This window comes from Geotrypetes seraphini, chromosome 2 (genome assembly GCF_902459505.1).
Source record: "Geotrypetes seraphini chromosome 2, aGeoSer1.1, whole genome shotgun sequence".
Classification (NCBI taxonomy): domain Eukaryota; kingdom Metazoa; phylum Chordata; class Amphibia; order Gymnophiona; family Dermophiidae; genus Geotrypetes; species Geotrypetes seraphini.
In genome coordinates this window covers 442,306,691-442,324,755 of record NC_047085.1, presented here as the reverse complement: position 1 = coordinate 442,324,755, position 18,065 = coordinate 442,306,691, and the positions used below count along the sequence as shown (strand labels likewise).

Sequence of the window (18,065 nt, the reverse complement as noted above, 5' to 3'; positions counted from 1 at the left end):
ACTCCACACTGAAAAAACTGGGCAAGCGAAAACTTTTGTGAACGAAACTTGATGGGGGAAGAAATCTCACTGTGCTAGTTTTGCAGAAGTGGTTTGCTTGCATGACTTTCCCTCGGGACGTTTTCCACGTTAGAAGTTGCAGGACGTGAAACACTTCTGCAGAAGTTCTGATCTTTCAAAGGAAAAGGCTTTTTGAACTCTTTTTACTTCGGAAGCACTCTTGTTTAGAAAGCATTTTGCATATTGCAGATCTTTAAGATTGAAATTCTTTCCTTCCCTTTCTTTTCTTTTTACAGCACACAATTATAGCAGGTTAAAAATCAGTATCTCCGTAGCACACTCAGGCATCCCGAGGTAGTTGTGGGATTGCTGCATGCTGCTCTCCCATTAAAAATAGAATTTATTCTATAGCACTGAGGGCAGAGATTAGACATCATTTTTGCTAATTGGTTAGCGCAGCTACATTGCTGTGTGCTAACCCGATTAGTGTGTGGTTAGTAGTGAGCCCTTACGTAGTTAATAATAATAATAACTTTATTTTTATATACCGCCATACCACAAACAGTTCTAAGCGGTTTACAAGGGAAGAGACTGTATACAGACAGCGACATTACAGCGAACTTTCAAATTTATATTGGCTTGTTAAGTTTAGTCAGGTTTATCAGGTTTATCTGGAAGTGTATTGAAAGTACATCAGGTTGAGGTGGGGTCAGAGAAATTTGTCAGATAGGTTTTTATTGACTTTCTAAACGTTTGGTACGAGAGTGCGTTTGTTTGGTTAGACATTTGTTCCATTTGCCTGCTTGGAATGATAGTGGTCTGTCTAGGTATCTCTGGTAGGTGCAGCCCTTTAGGGATGGAAAAGCGAACAAGTAGGTGCTGCGTGTATTAGTTGTGCCTGGGAATTCGAATTGGTGGGACAGATAGGTTGGGGATGAACCTGTCATGGTTTTGAAGCAAAGGCAAGCAAACTTAAAAATGACCCTTGCTTCCACAGGCAGCCAGTGCAGTTTTCTGATTAGTTAGGGGCCATCCTAGCGACTTGATGAACTACAGATCTAAAAAGAAATCGCTTTTGTGCTAGTCTGGTAAGGTTCTCCAGCATCATCCCCATGGTTGTTTTCAACATAACCAGCCAGTCACCCTCTTGGCCTTGTTCCTTCTCCAGTGATCTTTCTCTTCTGACAGTGTGACCAGAATAAGACAGTCGCAACGTTATCATTTGGGCTTCAAGTGACATAGCTGGTTTGATCGCTTCCAAAATCCTTCTTCAGCATCAAAGCTCACATGAGCCAATCATCTTTCTGTCTTGTTTCTTTAGAGTCCAGTTTTCACATCCATAATTGACCACTGAGAAAATGAGTGCGTGGGTCCTTACCACCTACAGAAGAGGTGGTCATATGATGAGGAAATTAGCATGTAGCCGTTAATAGGAAAAGTGCTAAAAGTGGCCTCAGTGTGTGGGGATAGCACTGACCACTTTTTAGCACTGCCTAGTACAGGGGTGTCCAACCTTTTGGCTTCCCTGGGCCGCACTGGCCAAAAAAAAATGTTTCTGGGGCCTCATAAATGCGCAAACGCTGCAGCAAAACAGAGGAGGGAGCCGGCAAGACGGTAAACACCCGGGGGCAGCAGAGGAAAACACTGCATCACCCTCAACCGGGGCCGCACAAAATACTTCATGGGGCCGCATGTGGCCCTTGGGCCGCAGTTTGGACACCCCTGGCCTAGTAAAAGGGCCCCACCATAGTTTCATCTGCAAGTGCATTCATCCAGTCTCAGATTGCAATGTCATTGGTGTTGTGTTCAGGCAAGCCACTACATTTTAATTTAGAAATAAAATAAAAAAAACTAATGGGAGAGCTTAATTTTCTATAATGACAACTGCATGCCAGGATTTCATTATAATTCTTATTTTTATTACTTAACTGACAAATCAATTCTGGAAGAAATCAAACCAGCTATGCCACTTGAAGCCCAATCGATAAAGTTACAATTGCCTTATTTTGGTCACACCATCAGAAGAGAGAGATCACTGGAGAAGGACATGATGTTTGGGTCGGATTACGGGCCAGGAAGTGACATCAGTGAAACTCTCTCTAACTTCTTCCAAACAAAAATTGATAACATCCGAAGCAATCTCGACTGCGCTCCCAGAAAGATCCCCCCCCAGGCTCATCCCTCTCACATGCCCAAGACCCCATCTTGTAGAACCCGTTCTGAGCTTCTGGGAGAACGGGATAGAAATCGAAATAAATAAATCAGAGAGAAAGTCAACGCCGGTACGAGCTGCTGGTCAGAGAAGCTGTTCACGCTCGTGAAGATTTAAAGAGGTATGGGAGGAGGAAGGGTGTGAGTGTGGTGGCACGGAAGGAGAAGGGGGTAGAGAGGAGGGAGTGGGTGAGCAGAGAGGAGGGCATGGGGAGGGGGCACCATCCTAGGTGCCTCCTATCCTTGCTAAGCCACTGATACCGTACACATCTTTAGTGAATGCCCAGATCCAACCATGCCCCTCCCATGGCCATTCCCTTTTTCAGTTGCACGCTGAAAAATCTACATGCATACATCTTTATAGAATAGCGCCCAGCAAGATGCGCGCATAAATTCCAATTATTGTTAATGAGTGCCAATAATTGATTGTTTTTTTAAAAAAATAATTCTTTATTAATTTTGAAACAAATACAAAGTGCAATAGAATATATAAACAATTGGTACAATAAAACAGCATTTATATCTAACCAATAATAATATAAGTTCATTTCACTTCCCTCCCACCCTCCCTGGAGGGAAATTAAAGGCTTATACTAGTGATCAGTTTTTACAAATTTCGCTAATGGACCCCAAGCTTCTTTAAATTTTTTATAATGTCCCAGTTGTTCCAAATTCATTTGCTCATATTTATAAAATTGGCACAGGGTTTCCCACCAAAAGTTAAAATTCAGTCTATCCCAGTTTTTCCAAATTTTTTGTAATTAACTGCATAGCAGTCCCTGTCATAATAAGAAGTAATCTGTTCTCGCTTACACTAACTGGACTCTTGGGTTGTGATAAAGTTCCAAATAACACAATGTCAATAACTGATTGTTAATGGCCAATTATGGGCTCTAATGGACTTGTTATGTAATCAAATTGCATGCAAAAAATTAGGTTTAGAAATTTAGGCTCTCTTTTACTAAGCCTTAGCCCGGAGTGTTAAATGTTCTTACCATTTTTAAAAAAAGCACTTAAAACATATTTGTTTCAGAAATGTAATCTTAATAGTTAACAATGGGATAATGTCTTAATACTTATATATATCTTAAGTGAATTGATCTATTTCTTTGCATGTAATCTTTGCTTGTAATCTTTGAATGAACTATTTGTTGACAGTAGCGGAATATAAATGATTTAACTGTAACTGTTATAGAATTTGGGGGTGATGCAAAAACACGAGAGCATCTAGAGGGCACCTACGTGATGTCTATTCTATAGAAAAAAATAAGGGCTTACTTCCCTTTATAGAATATTAGCATAACAGCTCAAATATGCACCTAAAATTTAAGTGCGATCACTTACGACAGCTATAAAACTGATGTGAATGCTCACACCTGAATTGCCGTACAGCATGTATAACCGAAATACAGCCCAGGATTGACGGAACTTGGACGTTATGACTTAGACCATGCAAACACATAAAACAGACCCTCACATACTACCCCAGTGATCACCGCCCCCCCACCCCAATAAAAGTCATAATCATACCTTTAAAATTCAGCCTCCAGACCATCATCACCTGGCAGCCTGGCATAGGAAAGCCTAGTTGTCCAGCACAGAGGCGGCTTAAGCATCTTGAGGGTGGGTTAGGGACTCATGGAGAGGAGGACCCATGCCCATAAGCTCCTGTAATCACTGCATTGATACTTAAACATGTGCATTCCCCTAAACACCCCCTAAACTCTTTTTTACTGGCATATAAGTGGCTCCTGCAGCCATAAGGGTTATTAGGGTGGTAGATAAGTGGGTCTAGGGGATTCTGGAGGTGGTTTGGGGGGCTCACCATGACCTATAAGGGAGCTGTAGTGAGATGAAGACATGACACCCTTTTTTGTGAAGTTCACAGCAGTGCCCTGTAAGGTACCCCACTATTTAGGCGCCATATCTGGGTGTTCAGTCCATCACTTTGCAGACCCCTCCCACATCCAACAGGGCTTGTTCTAGGCATTTTTGACTTGGACGAAAAGTTAGATGAAAATGTGGTATAAAGATGGACAATTTAGTGACTTGTACGATCAGATCAGCAGGACGTATAGTTAGACAATTTTTGAAACAAAAAACATTTTGGACTTATTTTTTGAAAATGTATCCTAGGCTGTTTTTTTACTTTGGACGACTTGCGACTTAGAGATGAAAACGGACTTAGATGTTCCTTTCGATTATGCCCCTCCACGCTATTTGAATGCAAAATGATAATACACTTTAGAATTCACACAACAAGTCGTAACAGAGACTTGGGGTTATTTTAAACCAATATTAGAAATAATTGCATTGCCTTTCTGCCACCTTGGTAGTGTTCTCAAATATCAGACCCATGCAATCTACTTTCCTTTAATACTGCCTTTGCAAAGCAATTTATGATTTGTGTTTTCTGGCTATATGTCATCATTTTTCATTCTGCTTAGATTTGAGGAAGGGTGCGCTATAACTCCTGAAAACTAGGCAAGCTATGTATTATGTCTGTCTGATAATAAGGTTTCAACTTAAATAATTTTCTAGCTTGGTAATTTTTATTCTAAACCAGCGTCCCACAAACTTTTCAGCACCAGGGAACACTAAACCTACTGTTGTGGCCGGAAGGCACCAGGAAGTGCACGGATGTCGACACGATGATGTCAAGTGCATGTGTGATGTCATCATGTTGATGTCTGCGCATGCGGGCAGGCCTTCCAGCCAAACCCAGTGCCTGTACCTTTGCCGGTGGGGGAGAGGAGGAGAGTCATCAGCGCCAGCTGACAGCCCAAAAGACGTGGCTCTCGCCACGAGAGGCACGTCCTGTAAGCAGTCAGTCGGTGCCTCTCCTCCTTGCCGGCATCTCACAGCACACTTGGAATCTGCTGCGGCACACAGTTTGCGATACACTGTTCTAAACTATAGAAATGAATCTTTGCATCACTGGCAAACTTGGGCTATCACAATTGTTTTATGAAATTGCCTTCTTTTTCCTACAGCATTCTTGTTTCAAGAGAACAAAGTGTTTCAAAGTCCTGACTGTTAAGGAATTGGAAGGGTGTTTGAGACCTTCAGTTACTCTAAAGGAGGCTCGTCTCTTCCACACACTCAAATCTGGTACAGTGCCATTGTCACAGGCTTGCAGGCACTAGCATATTAGATGCCAGGCCAGGGGTGGGGAACGAGGGCCGCAATCCAGTCGGGTATTCAGGATCTCCCCAATGAATATGCAAGTGATCTATTTGCATGCACTGCATCCATTGTATGCAAATAGATCTCATGCATATTCATAGGGGAAATCCTGAACACCCAACTGGATTGCGGCCCTCATTCCCCACTCCTGTGCCGGGCAAATGGAGTCAGGTTTTCTCTTTAGAATTCTTTTTCTCAATATTTATTAAGGCCCTGATGCTCTAAAATCGCAATTAATATCCCTTTGCTCACTGTAGTGCTGGTAAATTTAATGATTTCAAAATGATGAGCAGTGCCCAAAGAACCTCGCATGCAAATGAGGTTCACAGAGGTCCATGAAAATCCCATCCTATAAAAGTCGTTGGAGAAAGCGACACACACACACTTTTAACAGAACCAGCACGCCCGGCCCAGTTGGTAATTTTGGGGCGCTTAAAGTCAGCACTTTAGTTCAGTGTTCTACAACCTTTTGACACCTATGGACCAGCGGAAATAAAATAATTATTTTGTGGACCGGCACCGGTCCGTGGACCGGCAATTGAAGAACAGTGGGCTAAGTCAAGGGCCAGACCCCGCCTAACTCCGCCCCATAATAGTACTAATTGTAACATCATTTTTTCCATTCATTTTTCATATATAGTACACACACACACACACACACACACACACAATATAATCGTATTAACAACACATAATAGTTAACCACAAAATTAAACTACACAAAGCACACTGTATGCTTCTCAATATTCATTCCTACCAGAACACACATAACCCCTATGCAAATACAGGACCAAAAACTAAAAGTACTAATATATACAAACAAACCCTAAGATGCAAGACTCTGCACTCAGTACAACCCCAGAGGAAAAGAAAAAATGCATTTCTTCCTGAACAGACAGCAGATGTAAATCAATCACTAAATTAAAAAATAAAATCATTCCCCTACTGTTGTTGTCTCCCTCCCTCCATGCTGTGCCTTGCCTTCTGGCCTGCCCCCGGTGTTATCTCCCTCTTCCTCGGTGCTGCAGTGCACAAAGCCACGGGCAGCGGAATCCTTGCACTTCCTGCGCCTCATCAAAGAGAAGGCTTCCGGTTCAGGTGCAGGACACGCGTAGGAGGAGCCTCTGCCCATAGCTTTGTGCACTGCAGCACTGAGGAAGAGAGAGCTAGCCCAAAGACCATGCCGCATCGATCACACCGTGGACTGGTAGCTGAAAAGCACTGTCTGGGGCCTGAAGAACACTGCTTCAGTTTGTGCATTAACAGGTGATGTCAGAGAAATGCCCGGAACTCTTGTTTTAATATTAATGGCCTCGTTGCACTAAATTTACATAGCAGAGTTGGAGGCTGCTATGAAGCATGGAAAAGACTGCGGTGAGCCATTACGTGCATCGGTAGGTAAAATACTTTGACGCTGAACCAGTTAGAAGTGGTTTATCATTGATCGTTAAATGCAGTGTAGGTTTAGAACATCGGGGCCTCAGTCTGGAAATTTCTCTGTAAAGCTGAATAGGATTTATTTATTAAAAAATGTATATACCGCATACAACTATGCGGTTTCCATACCACATACATAAAATCTTGCTTCCCTCCAATTATCACATGTCTAAACAACATCGTTAATCGTCCCTCTTATAATAATGATAGAGCACAAATTCAATCAATTCAGAAATACAAACAAGCTTTAAATCATACATTGATGTCAGAAAAATTCTAAGAGATGATTATCAACTGAAATATACCTTAGCACAGTGGTCTCAAACTCAAACCCTTTGCAGGGCCACATTTTGGATTTGTAGGTACTTGGAGGGCCGCAGAAAGAATAGTTAATTTCTTCTTATTAAAGAAATGACAATTTTGCATGAGGTAAAACTCTTTATAGTCTATAAATCTTTCCTTTTGGCTAAGTCTTAATAATAATATTGTAATTTATAGGTAAAGAGACATATGATCAAGAAACTCTTTTATTTTACTTTTGCGATTATGATAAATATACCGAGGGCCTCAAAATAGGATCTGGCGGGCCGCATGTGGCCCCCGGGCCGCAAGTTTGAGACCACTGCCTTAGCATAAGAAGGCATTGGCAAATAATCGAGTTTTCAGCATTTTCTTAAAATTCATCCTCCACATACAAAACCTCAGGATACCAGGCAAGGCATTCCATAATTCTCCGCGAGCTACAGATATCATTGATGCTCCGTTCCTAGCATGCATAGTCGACCCTCCAAACTTAATTTCATCCCATTTACATCTCTAAGCTGTCTTCTCGGTTTATAGAGCTGGAAGAATTCTTGTAAAATCTTTGGGGAAGCAGGATACAAAGTCTGATGTACAATCACAACAATCTTAAACTGCACTCTTTGTTGCATAGGTAACCAGTATAGTTTCTTCAACACAGGAGTTATATGGGTACTCCTAGGAGCCCCTGTGATTAATCTTGCAGCGGAGTTGATAAGCATTTGCAAAGCCATCAAAGAAGATAGGAAAGGCTGAGGAGATGAGAGACATTTATTTTTTATAACATAACATAACTTTATTCTTCTATACCGCCATAAGTGGCTGATTTCTAGGCGGTTTACACCAAAGAAGACTGGACAATCAGTAAAATACAAGATGGTAGGAAAATACAAAATAATTCTTAAAAGTGCAAATGTTCTTTAAGACAATACTATATAAACTTTTACTTAGAATAACAGTTCATAATGACGCAACCACACTATGAAATTAATTTTTCAAACAATGTCGTCTTAATCAATTTCCGAAACGTACTATAGGACGGCATGGCTTGACAAATACATTTACCCAACCAAGACTGCTGTTTACCTGCTTGGAATGCAAGGGTCCTATCCAGAAAAGTCTTGTATTTACAACCAGTAATTTTCGGGTAAGCAAATAACAGTTGACTTCTAGTTTTCCTCATCGGACTATACCATATAAAATGTGATAAAAGGTAAGTTGGAGATAGACCCAAAATCAACTTAAAACAAATACAAGAAAACTTGAATAAGACTCATGCCTCCACTGGCAGCCAGTGCAACAATCGATAATAAGGACTAATATGATTATTCTTTTTTAAGCCTAAGATCAATCTGACAGCCGTATTCTGAATTATCCTCAATTTTCTTAGAGGCAAATAAACAATATTGCAGTAATCTAATACGGATAAAACCAATGCCTGCACCAATAGTCTAAAAGATAATGGGTCAAAATATTTTTTTATAGTCTTTAACTTCCAAAGTGCAAAAAACCATTTTTTGTACCACTAAGTCAGTATGCTCCATCACAGTTAAATGGTGGTCTAAACATATTTAAAACTCACCTGTGTCAGGAGGTCCATTTCCCCCAGTAAATTGCTGAACATCTGATCTATATCATCACATGCTTGCTCCATCTGAAACAGAAGATCAGAGGAGAACTTCATCAGCCCTAGTAAATGCATAAAACTTTACAACCTGATATAAGTAACAATTAGATTGCATTCCCTCTAGCTTCTTGTAAAATAACAAAGGATGTGGCATGACATAACAGAATTAAGGAAGGACAGGTAAAAACAAATGCAAGATAAAGCTAGTTTGAACATGAGTTTTATTTATTTATTTATTTGAAGAACTTATCATCCGCTTGTCTCCTAAGTGGCTTACAAGTAAACATACACAGTAGAGGCCACATTTTACCATCCATTTTCCAATATATTATAAACATCAATCAGCTTTGTTTACATTGTTCAACAAAAACTGTAGTCATTCTCAAACACTTTATTGGATGTCAGAGGGACAGCTAAAAGCTAAGAGGAAAAAAAATTGCGTTAAGTAATTTTCAAAATAGAAGCACATTGTTACAAAAACGTATTGCTCCAGACAGACCCATTCCAAAGCACCGGACCTGCAATTGAAAAACAAGGCTTTCTCGTGGAGGCATACTTAATTTCGTCACTTATTCTTGCTTCTTACAGCATCCTATTTTCTGATCTCCAAGCTCTATTAGGTTTGTAGGATACCATAAAAGCCACTTCAGGTTTGTCTGATTGACCACTGACCACGATAGTTATTGCTTCAGATAAGCATTTGCAAGTAATAGCAATGTGATTTGAGTTGCAGGGCTGATTGATTTTTGACCTGCTTTTCAGAGATCAGACTGTTTGTTCATCCCAACAGCAGACTCGCTAGTGTTCCCTTGACGGTTTCTAATTTCAAATCTGAGACTGCTGTTATGAGGTCTTTAAGAAGAGAAATAAAGCAATTTAGTTCAACCTGGAGTTAGAAAGAATCCTACAGTTTCTGATTGTAGGGAAGGATGCCAACAATGGAGACTCTTCTGATTAGAAAGAATCTGTCTTTGTTATAACTAATGACACCACTAGATTAGTTCTTCCAGAGCTATTAGTCTGAGCCACTACATTTATCAGCGATTCCATCTTTTGTATTTTGAGAGTTTGGGTAGATGGGAGATTTATGAGAAAGCAAATGCCCCAGCCCTCTAATTTATTATAAGAAAATCTGCAGATATATGATTCATAGTATTCAGCATTTCTTTTTATTAAATTCAGTAATATCCATGCTTCTGATTGATAAAATGAATGTTACCACATTGTGGCTGCCGCAAAAAAGCAAACAATATGCTAGGAATTATTAGGAAAGGGATGGTAAATAAGACCAAGAAGATTATAATGGCTCTATATCACTCCATGATGCATCCTCAATTGAGTATTGCGCACAGTTCTGGTTGCCGTATTTCAAAAAGGATATACAGTATTCCCCCGATATTCGCGGGCGTTCCATTCCAGGAACTCCCACGAATATCGAAAAACTGCAAATATGATTTTTCACTTGGGGAGGCAGGAGAGGGCAGCTGGAGCACAGAGAGTGAAGGAAATCACTCGCGGTATGCTCCGACCGCCTCTTCCTGTACTAAAGTTGGGTTTCACCAATCAGGAGCCGCTTTGACACGCAGGAAGAGGCAGTTGGAGAATACTGTGAATGACCAGGTCCACGAACTGCAAATTCATGGGGGAACACTATAGCAGAATTAGGAAAGGTTCAAAGAAGAGCAATCAAGATGATAAAGGTGACAGAACTTCTTTGTATGAGGAAAGACTAAAGAGGTTGGGGATCTTCAGTTTGGAAAAGAGACAGGGGGGGGATGGGGGATATAATGGAAGTCGATAAAATCCTGATTGGTTTATGGAGCACAGACCATAGAAGTCGGTATGGCATCAGCTGAATTGCCCCATTGTTGGAGCCACCTTCAAAGCTAACTCCAGCCCATCCCGATCTGTCTTGCCATGTACAGGACAAAGACCTTAGACCTTAGAAGTCCAACCAGCATCAGCTTCACTTCCCTACTGCTGGGACTGCCATTTAAGCATCAATCCTGTGCAGCATAAATGAAGATGTAGTTTTTGATCTGTCAAACTTTATGCTGATACTATTCTCTTTCTATTTAGGACTCCTTTGAGTCTATCCCATGCATTTTTGAACTCGGTCACTGATTTTACCTCCACTACCTCTACAGGGAGGGCATTCCAGGTACCCATCAACCTCTCCGTGAAAAAGTATTTCCTGATGTTACTCCTAGGTCTACCATCCTGCAAACTCATGTTTTGTCCTCTAGATTTACCGCTTCCCCATCTCTGCAAAAGATTTGTTTGTAGATTAATTCCATTCTAGTATTTAAAAGTCAGTATCATTTCTCCTCTATGTAGTGATGGTTGTAAAATAAACACACATTTGTTGTCTATACCAATTTTTTGTGACCTCCCCCCATCTCTTGGGGACACATCGGTGCGTCCTGACCCCCTGGTGGAGAACCACTGCTCTAGGTAAAGTTATGTATATTCAAGTTATGTGCATGTAGGTTTGCAGCATATTGGACAACCAATTTTATAAAAGGTTATTTCTGCCGTCAAAGCTGTGTTTACACATTAAAAATTATGTTCCCTAGATAGATCCTCATCACAGGCACTATATATTAGAAAATTGTTGAAAGTGCCACAAAAAATACTACAGTCCTGCTGTAAAGTTATGCTATAACAATTGTATACGTTTTGGAAGTGCACATAGCAGGATTTGTTTTCCAAATTATAAATCTGAAAGCACTCTAAGACCAGATCATCTCTGTTTCATGTATTTCCGATGGTGGTTTAATTCTCCTGCTTTGATAATGGTTGTTGTATTATCATGTCCCCTGCAGAGTCAGGTGGCGGGGGGGTTAAATCCCTTCCCCCATGCTTTTAGATTCTCTTAGTCTAGGTCAAAAGACCTAGAAGGGACCATCTTCAGCTCATAACTCAGACGCTGTGCTTGGATCATAGCCAAAAGGCTCCAAATGTGTTCTTATTTAACATAAACTGAGAAACATTCACCCTCACTCAATAGCTTTGGGGTATGCTTATATCTGACATCACATAACTAACTACCTTCTGGATTAAGTTAACATTAGAAGCGACCACTGCTTGTAAACTCTGTTTGTTCATCAAGATGTTTAGAAGAGATTTTTTTTTTTAAATACAGTGGTGCCTCGCATAACGAACGCCTCGCACAGCGAACGCTGCACACAACGAACTTCATGTCTTGATTCATACAACGAACTTCGTTGCACACAACGAAGTCGCCCGAGCTGCGTTACTCACTGCGCTTAACTGCCCTCTCTCACAGCCCTTCGCCTGGCTCCCTGTGCAGTGGCGGACCGTCGGCTCGCCTCCTTTTATGGAGGGGCCCGGCGCCTACTGCTGATGCGTTGGGGGGGGGGGGGGCGGAGCTACTCTCGCCGCTTCCCCGATGCTAGAAAAAAAAAAAAGAAAAGTTAAGTCCCAGTTTTTGCCGCTGAGACTCTGCCCTCTCTCACTGTATACAGTCGTCCTTTTAAGATAAACTCAATATTTTTTATATATCATGGCTTCTAAAAAAAGCAGGAAGGTGATTTCTGTTGAAATGAAACGGGAAATAATTAGAAGGAGTGAATGTGGGGTAAAACAGTGTGACCTCGTCAAAGAGTTTGGCCTCGGCAAGACCACCATTTTCACCATTTTGACAAATTTATCTTTTTTTAGGTCATCTTAGCATATTTTATGCTGCAGAACAAATTATTTTTTTTAACATGTATTGTTATGGGAAAACGCGTTTCACATAACGAACTTTTCGCATAACAAACTTGCTCCTGGAACGAATTAAGTTCGTTGTGTGAGGCACCACTGTATAAGCATTAAGGCATTTTGTTCTAAGAAGGATCACAGTGGGCAGTGTCTTAGCAAGAGTACCATAGATTTAAGTTTAGAATACTTCACTTGCTTTTTTATTCCACTTGTAATTCTCAGCAGTGACATTAAGAACATAAGAATAGCCTTAATGGGTCAGACCAATGGTCCATCAAGCCCAATAGCCCGGTCTCATGGTGGCCAAAACCCAAAACATTCATAGAAATCATATGAAATGCAAAGCTTTTAAGAGTTGATATTTGTGTAGGATGCTCCTTTGTTAATCAGAGACTGTGGCAATGTGTGACATGTGCAGGGCAGGCCATATGATCCCTCCAGAGGAGTGGAGAAGAAACATAAACAAGCATTTCTGTAAAGGCAGCTGTCCCAGTTCTGCTTCCCCCCCCCCCCCTCCAACCTATTTCAACCAGGCAGAAGATGAAAGGTAATCAGCCTGCTCAGACTGAAGTGTACTGTGGGCGAGAAGCATTAGTCCCAGAAAGGCAGAAAAAAGTAAAAACAGCTGCCATCAAGGAGAATTATATTACCCACTACTGCAGATCAGTGTCTGCTGTCACCGACATTGAATGGCATTTGATATTTATATTTTCGGGGCTTGGCAGTTTCCCTCTAACTCCTTTGGGCTTTTAACAAGTCACATGTCACACATGAGTACCTAGGAAAAGGCAGCATCTTACATCACAACATCAATACACCCATTGTAAAACTAAACAAGCCAGACTAGTACAGATCAATCCTAACAGAAAACCATGTCTTTTGAACACATAGAACACAGAAAACACCTTCGCCTAGTATGGAATATGTCATCACAAACTATCCCCTCCCCCTTTTACAAAACTGTAGTGTGGATTTTAGCCACGGTGGTAACAGCTCTGACGCTCATAGAATTCTGAGCATCAGAGCTGCTACCACCACGGCTGGCGCTAAAAATGCTCCACAGTTTTGTAAAAGGGGGGATAAAATAGAAATGCATAGACAAAGGTTAAATTGAACCAGCAAGAAGCTGGACTCTGCATACAGTGCACCACAGAAACAGTGACACATGTCTCCTAAAGCAATAAATAAATAGACAATTTTTGTTCTACCTTTGTCTTCTCTGGTTTCTGCTTTCCTCATCTTCTTGTTACTCTCTTCCTTCCATCCAGTCTGCCATCTTTCTGCCCCTATATGGCATCTTCTCTCCTTCTTTGCCCCTTCCAGAAACTGTATGCCTCCCCTTTCCATCTCTCCTTTCACCCCCATTAGTCTGGCATCTCTCTCCTCTCCTTCCCTCTCCCACAATCCCTTTCTCACTCCTCTCCTTCCCTTCTGCAATCCCTTTCTTCCCTCATTTTCCTTTTCAATTTATTTTCTGCATCCATCTAGATTACGTTCTTACTACCCTCTCATCAATTTCCTTTTTTACTGTCTACCTACAGCTCGCCACCTTTTTCCCTCACCCCCTCCAGTATTTCCCTAACTCAATCCTTTTCCCCCATCATATGTTCTCCTTTTATTTATCCCCTCCTTCTATCATGTGCCCTCTTTCTCTACCCCTTCCATTTTGTACTTTCTTCTCTCTGTCCACTTCCATCGTCTGCTCCCCTCTTTCTCTCCTCCCATTTCCTTCCTGCATTTGCACTCTCCCATCTGCACTTCCATCTAGCATAAGCTCCCCCTCTGCCTGCCACACTACCATCCAATGTCTGCCCTTTCTCTCTCCATTCCCTTCAATCAGCATCTACCCCCTTTCTTTCCTTTCGATCCAATTCCATCCAGTATCTTTCCCCCTTATAGCTCTCTCCCCTTTCCCTGTACATCAATTCCATCAGCACTATCCTTCCATATCACCCTGCCCCCTTTCTCTCCCTGCACCACTCTTTCATTCCAGCAGTCCTGCTCCTTTCTCGCGATGACTGTAGCTGCTGGCTGCCGGTCTACCCACTCCAACGTACTAGTTCTGGAGCAGAGTCGGCAGCCACGTGCTGGAAGGTCCTGCAATGACTCCGGGCTTTGCTCCGGATGAAGTAAGTTATGTCGGAGGGGGTTGACCTGGCAGACGCAGGGAGTTGCGGCAAGGACCTGCGATGACTGCGTCTGCCGGGTCCACCCCCTTCGACATAACTTACTTCTTCCGGAGCAAAGCCGGCAGATGAGTCATCAGGGGACTTTCCTGCACCTCAGCGCAACTGCCGACTCTGCTCTTGAGCGGTGTTTTTCAACCTTTTTACACCCATGGACCGGCAGAAATAAAAAAATTATTTTGTGGACCGGCAAACTACTAAGACTGAAATTTAAAAAACACATTTCCGCCCCATCTCCGCAAGCTCAGTCCCCGCAAACCATCTGATCCCATCCGCACAAGTCTCAGTTATGATTTTATATTGAACATATTTTATTAAAGTATAAAAAGAAACCATATTCTGTACAATTGTCATTTTATAAATATAAATATACAGAGCAAGGACCAACAAAACCCCTGTCTCCCCTCCCCTTCACATATATCCCCTCTACTATCAAGAAAACTGAACAAGCCAAATTCTTATAGAATGCTACACAGAAATATCATGCTAACAGAATACTGCAGTCACACATGACAGGAATAGTGTTAAGGGAGTGCAACTAGGGCAACTGCCCCCTGGTCCGAGAGAGCCCTAAGCCAGCTAGAAGCTAAAGAAGCACTGCCTGGGCTTTGCAGTCCCCAGTTATGTCTCTAGCAGGATATATATTTCAAATCTGATATATTCTAATGACAAAATGGAAATAAAATGATTTTTTTCTACCTTTTGTTGTCTCTGGTTTCTGCTTTTATCTTTTTTTCACTCTTTTCCTTCCAGCATCTGCCCTGTCTCTTCAGTCCAGCATCTGCCTGTTCCATCCACTGTCTGCCCCTTCCAGAAACTGTCTGTCTCCCCCTTCCATCTCTCCTCTAGACCCCCCCCCTTTGGTCTGGCATCCATCATCTTCCCTCTGTTCCCTCATGGTCTGGCATCTTTCTCCTTTCATCTCTTTTTCCCTCCCCCCTGTGGTTTTTAGCATCTCTCTCTTCTCATTTCCTCAGCTCAGATCTAATATCTCTGTCTCCTTCCCCGTTCTCTGGCATCTCTCTCTCTCCTCTCTCTTCCCTTCTATGGTCTTCCTTCTTTATTTTCTGCCTCCCTCTAAATTAAATTCTTTCTTACTATGCAGTCCTCAGTTTTCCTCTTTTCACTATGTCTACCCAGAGCATGCCACCCCTTTCCTTCACCCCTCCACTATCTCACTATCTCTATCTTCTTCTCCCATCCAGCATATGTCCTTTTTCTTTATCGCTCCTTCCATCCAGTATATGTTCTCTTTCTCCACTTCCATTCAGCATTTTCTCTCCCTTCTCCCCACTTCCATCATCTGCCCTCTTCTCTCTCCTCACTTCCATCATCTTCCCCTTCTCCCTCCCCCTTCTCTCCACTTTCATCATCTGCCCCTTCTCCCCACTTCCATCATCTGCCCTCTTCTCTCTCCCCTTTCTCCCCACTTCCATCATCTGCCCCCTTCTCTCAATCTCTCCAGCCACCACAGGCCCATCTTTCTCCCTTCCTCGCCTTTCCGATTTTGGCAACAAGATCAGCAACACCCCCCCCACCCCCCATGATAACACTTAAGATCAGCAACGGGCCTCCTTCTACCCCTGGCATCAACAGAACTTCAGATCGGCAACGCGGTGCTCAGTCAAAAGCGGAAACAGGAAGCTGAGTCAGAGGGAAGCTTTTGATGTGAGCACTAGAGAATAACACAGGGAAAAACTCTGTCCCAGTCACTGCACCATCCCATTCACTGCTCTGTCACCGCCATTCCCTTCACCGCCCCGTTACCGTCCCCGCAGCATCCATACAAGCCTCAGTACTGCAATTTTTAGCTTATTCCTTCCTTATAAATCAAAGTTCTGGCTGCTTAACTGGAGAAATAGATGTTCAGCTGGCAGGGCTTTTTTATAAATTTTTATCAACACAACTAATATACTACTTTATCCTGAAGCAAAAAAAAAAAAAAGAAAAAGAAATATAATTTTTTTTTCTACCTTTGTTGTCTGGTTTCTACTTTCCTCATCTTCTCATTCAATTCTTTCCATCCACTGTCTCTCTTCTCTCTGCGTCTTCCATTTGTTCTGTTACTGTGCCTCTCCCTTTTCCCCCCCCTTCCAAATTGGTCTGGCACCCATCTTCTTCCCTCCTCTCCCCCCATAGTCTGGCAATTCTGTCTTCTTCCCTTCCAGCATCTTCTCCCCACTCTCTGTTCCCCATTTCTCTTCAGCGTCTGCTCCCCACTCTGTCATCCCCATTTCCCTTCAGCGTCCTTCTCCCCCTCTGTCTTCCCCATGTGCTTTCAGCATCCTTCACCCCCTCTGTCTTCCCCATGTGCTTTCAGCGTCCTTCTCCCCCTCTGTCTTCCCCATTTCCCTTCAGCGTCCTTCTCCCCCATGTGCTTTCAGCTTCTTTCTCCCCCCTCTGTCTTCCCCATGTGCTTTCAGCGTCCTTCTCCCCCTCTGTCTTCCCCATGTGCTTTCAGCGTCCTTCTCCCCCCTCTGTTTTACCCATTTCCCTTCAGCGTCTTTTCCTCTCCACCCCACCTTTCCTCCCTTTCTCCCTCCCTGCCCCTTACCTTCATGGCGCTTTCACCCCCCCCCCCAACAGGCCCGGGCCGACAAACCTCCCTGCCCTGTGGCTGGCGGTCTAAACTGTCTTCTTACGGCAGCCACAGTGTTGTAGTTGCATATGGCTGCCGTAAAGGTAGTTTCTGATGCAACTTCCGGTTGCGTCAGAGACAACCTTTATGGCAGCCATATGCAACTACAACACTGCGTCTGCCGTAAGAAGAAAGTTTAGACCGCCGGCCACAGGGCAGGGAGGTTTGTCGGACCAGACCGGGCCTGGGGAGGGTGAAAGCGCCACGAAGGTAAGGGGTGTGTATGAAAGCACCATGAAGGAGGGCGACAGATAGGAGGGAGAGAGCGTGATAGGGACCGGGCCAGCTGTGCACCCCCCTAAGGCTGCACCCGAGGCGGACCTCCCCCTACGCCCCCCCCTGGTACGCCACTGCCTGTGGATTTTCCCCTTTCCAACTCAGTTAGGCCGGCCATTGCAAAGGAAGGTCTTCAACCAAGTGCTATCCCCCAAGGTAGCTGAAAGCTGTTCACCCTCATGTCTAGTATCTCACCTTCCCTTCCCTATTCTTATTGTGTGAAGCATCTCTTTTCCTACCTTCCCCCAAGCTTCATATTCTATAAACAGTGTCCCGACTGTAGGCGGCCATAGGCATCCTACCGCTGTCTAGCCAGCCAATTGGGACGCTGTAGGCATCTGTAGGCTGCTAAACTGATCGTGGCAAGGAAATCTCCCAGCCATGATCAGCTGAACGGCCGTGGCAGGGAACCCCCGAACCCCACCGCAGTCAGCCGGTAGGAGGGATGCCCTCTCGCCACCATCCCCAAACCTCCATA

The 18,065-nt window shown here is 43.1% G+C and overlaps 1 protein-coding gene across 4 annotated transcripts in view; it reads right to left on the bottom strand.

Annotated features, from left to right (window-relative positions):
* The window catches only part of APBB1IP (amyloid beta precursor protein binding family B member 1 interacting protein), a 267,594-nt gene that overhangs the window by 183,266 nt on the left and 66,263 nt on the right, over positions 1-18,065 (bottom strand). For all 4 annotated transcript variants that reach the window (XM_033931405.1, XM_033931404.1, XM_033931406.1 and 1 more), the window contains exon 2: positions 8,717-8,788. In XM_033931405.1, the coding sequence (XP_033787296.1) occupies positions 8,717-8,788 (72 nt within the window). The remainder of the gene's footprint in view (positions 1-8,716; positions 8,789-18,065) is intronic.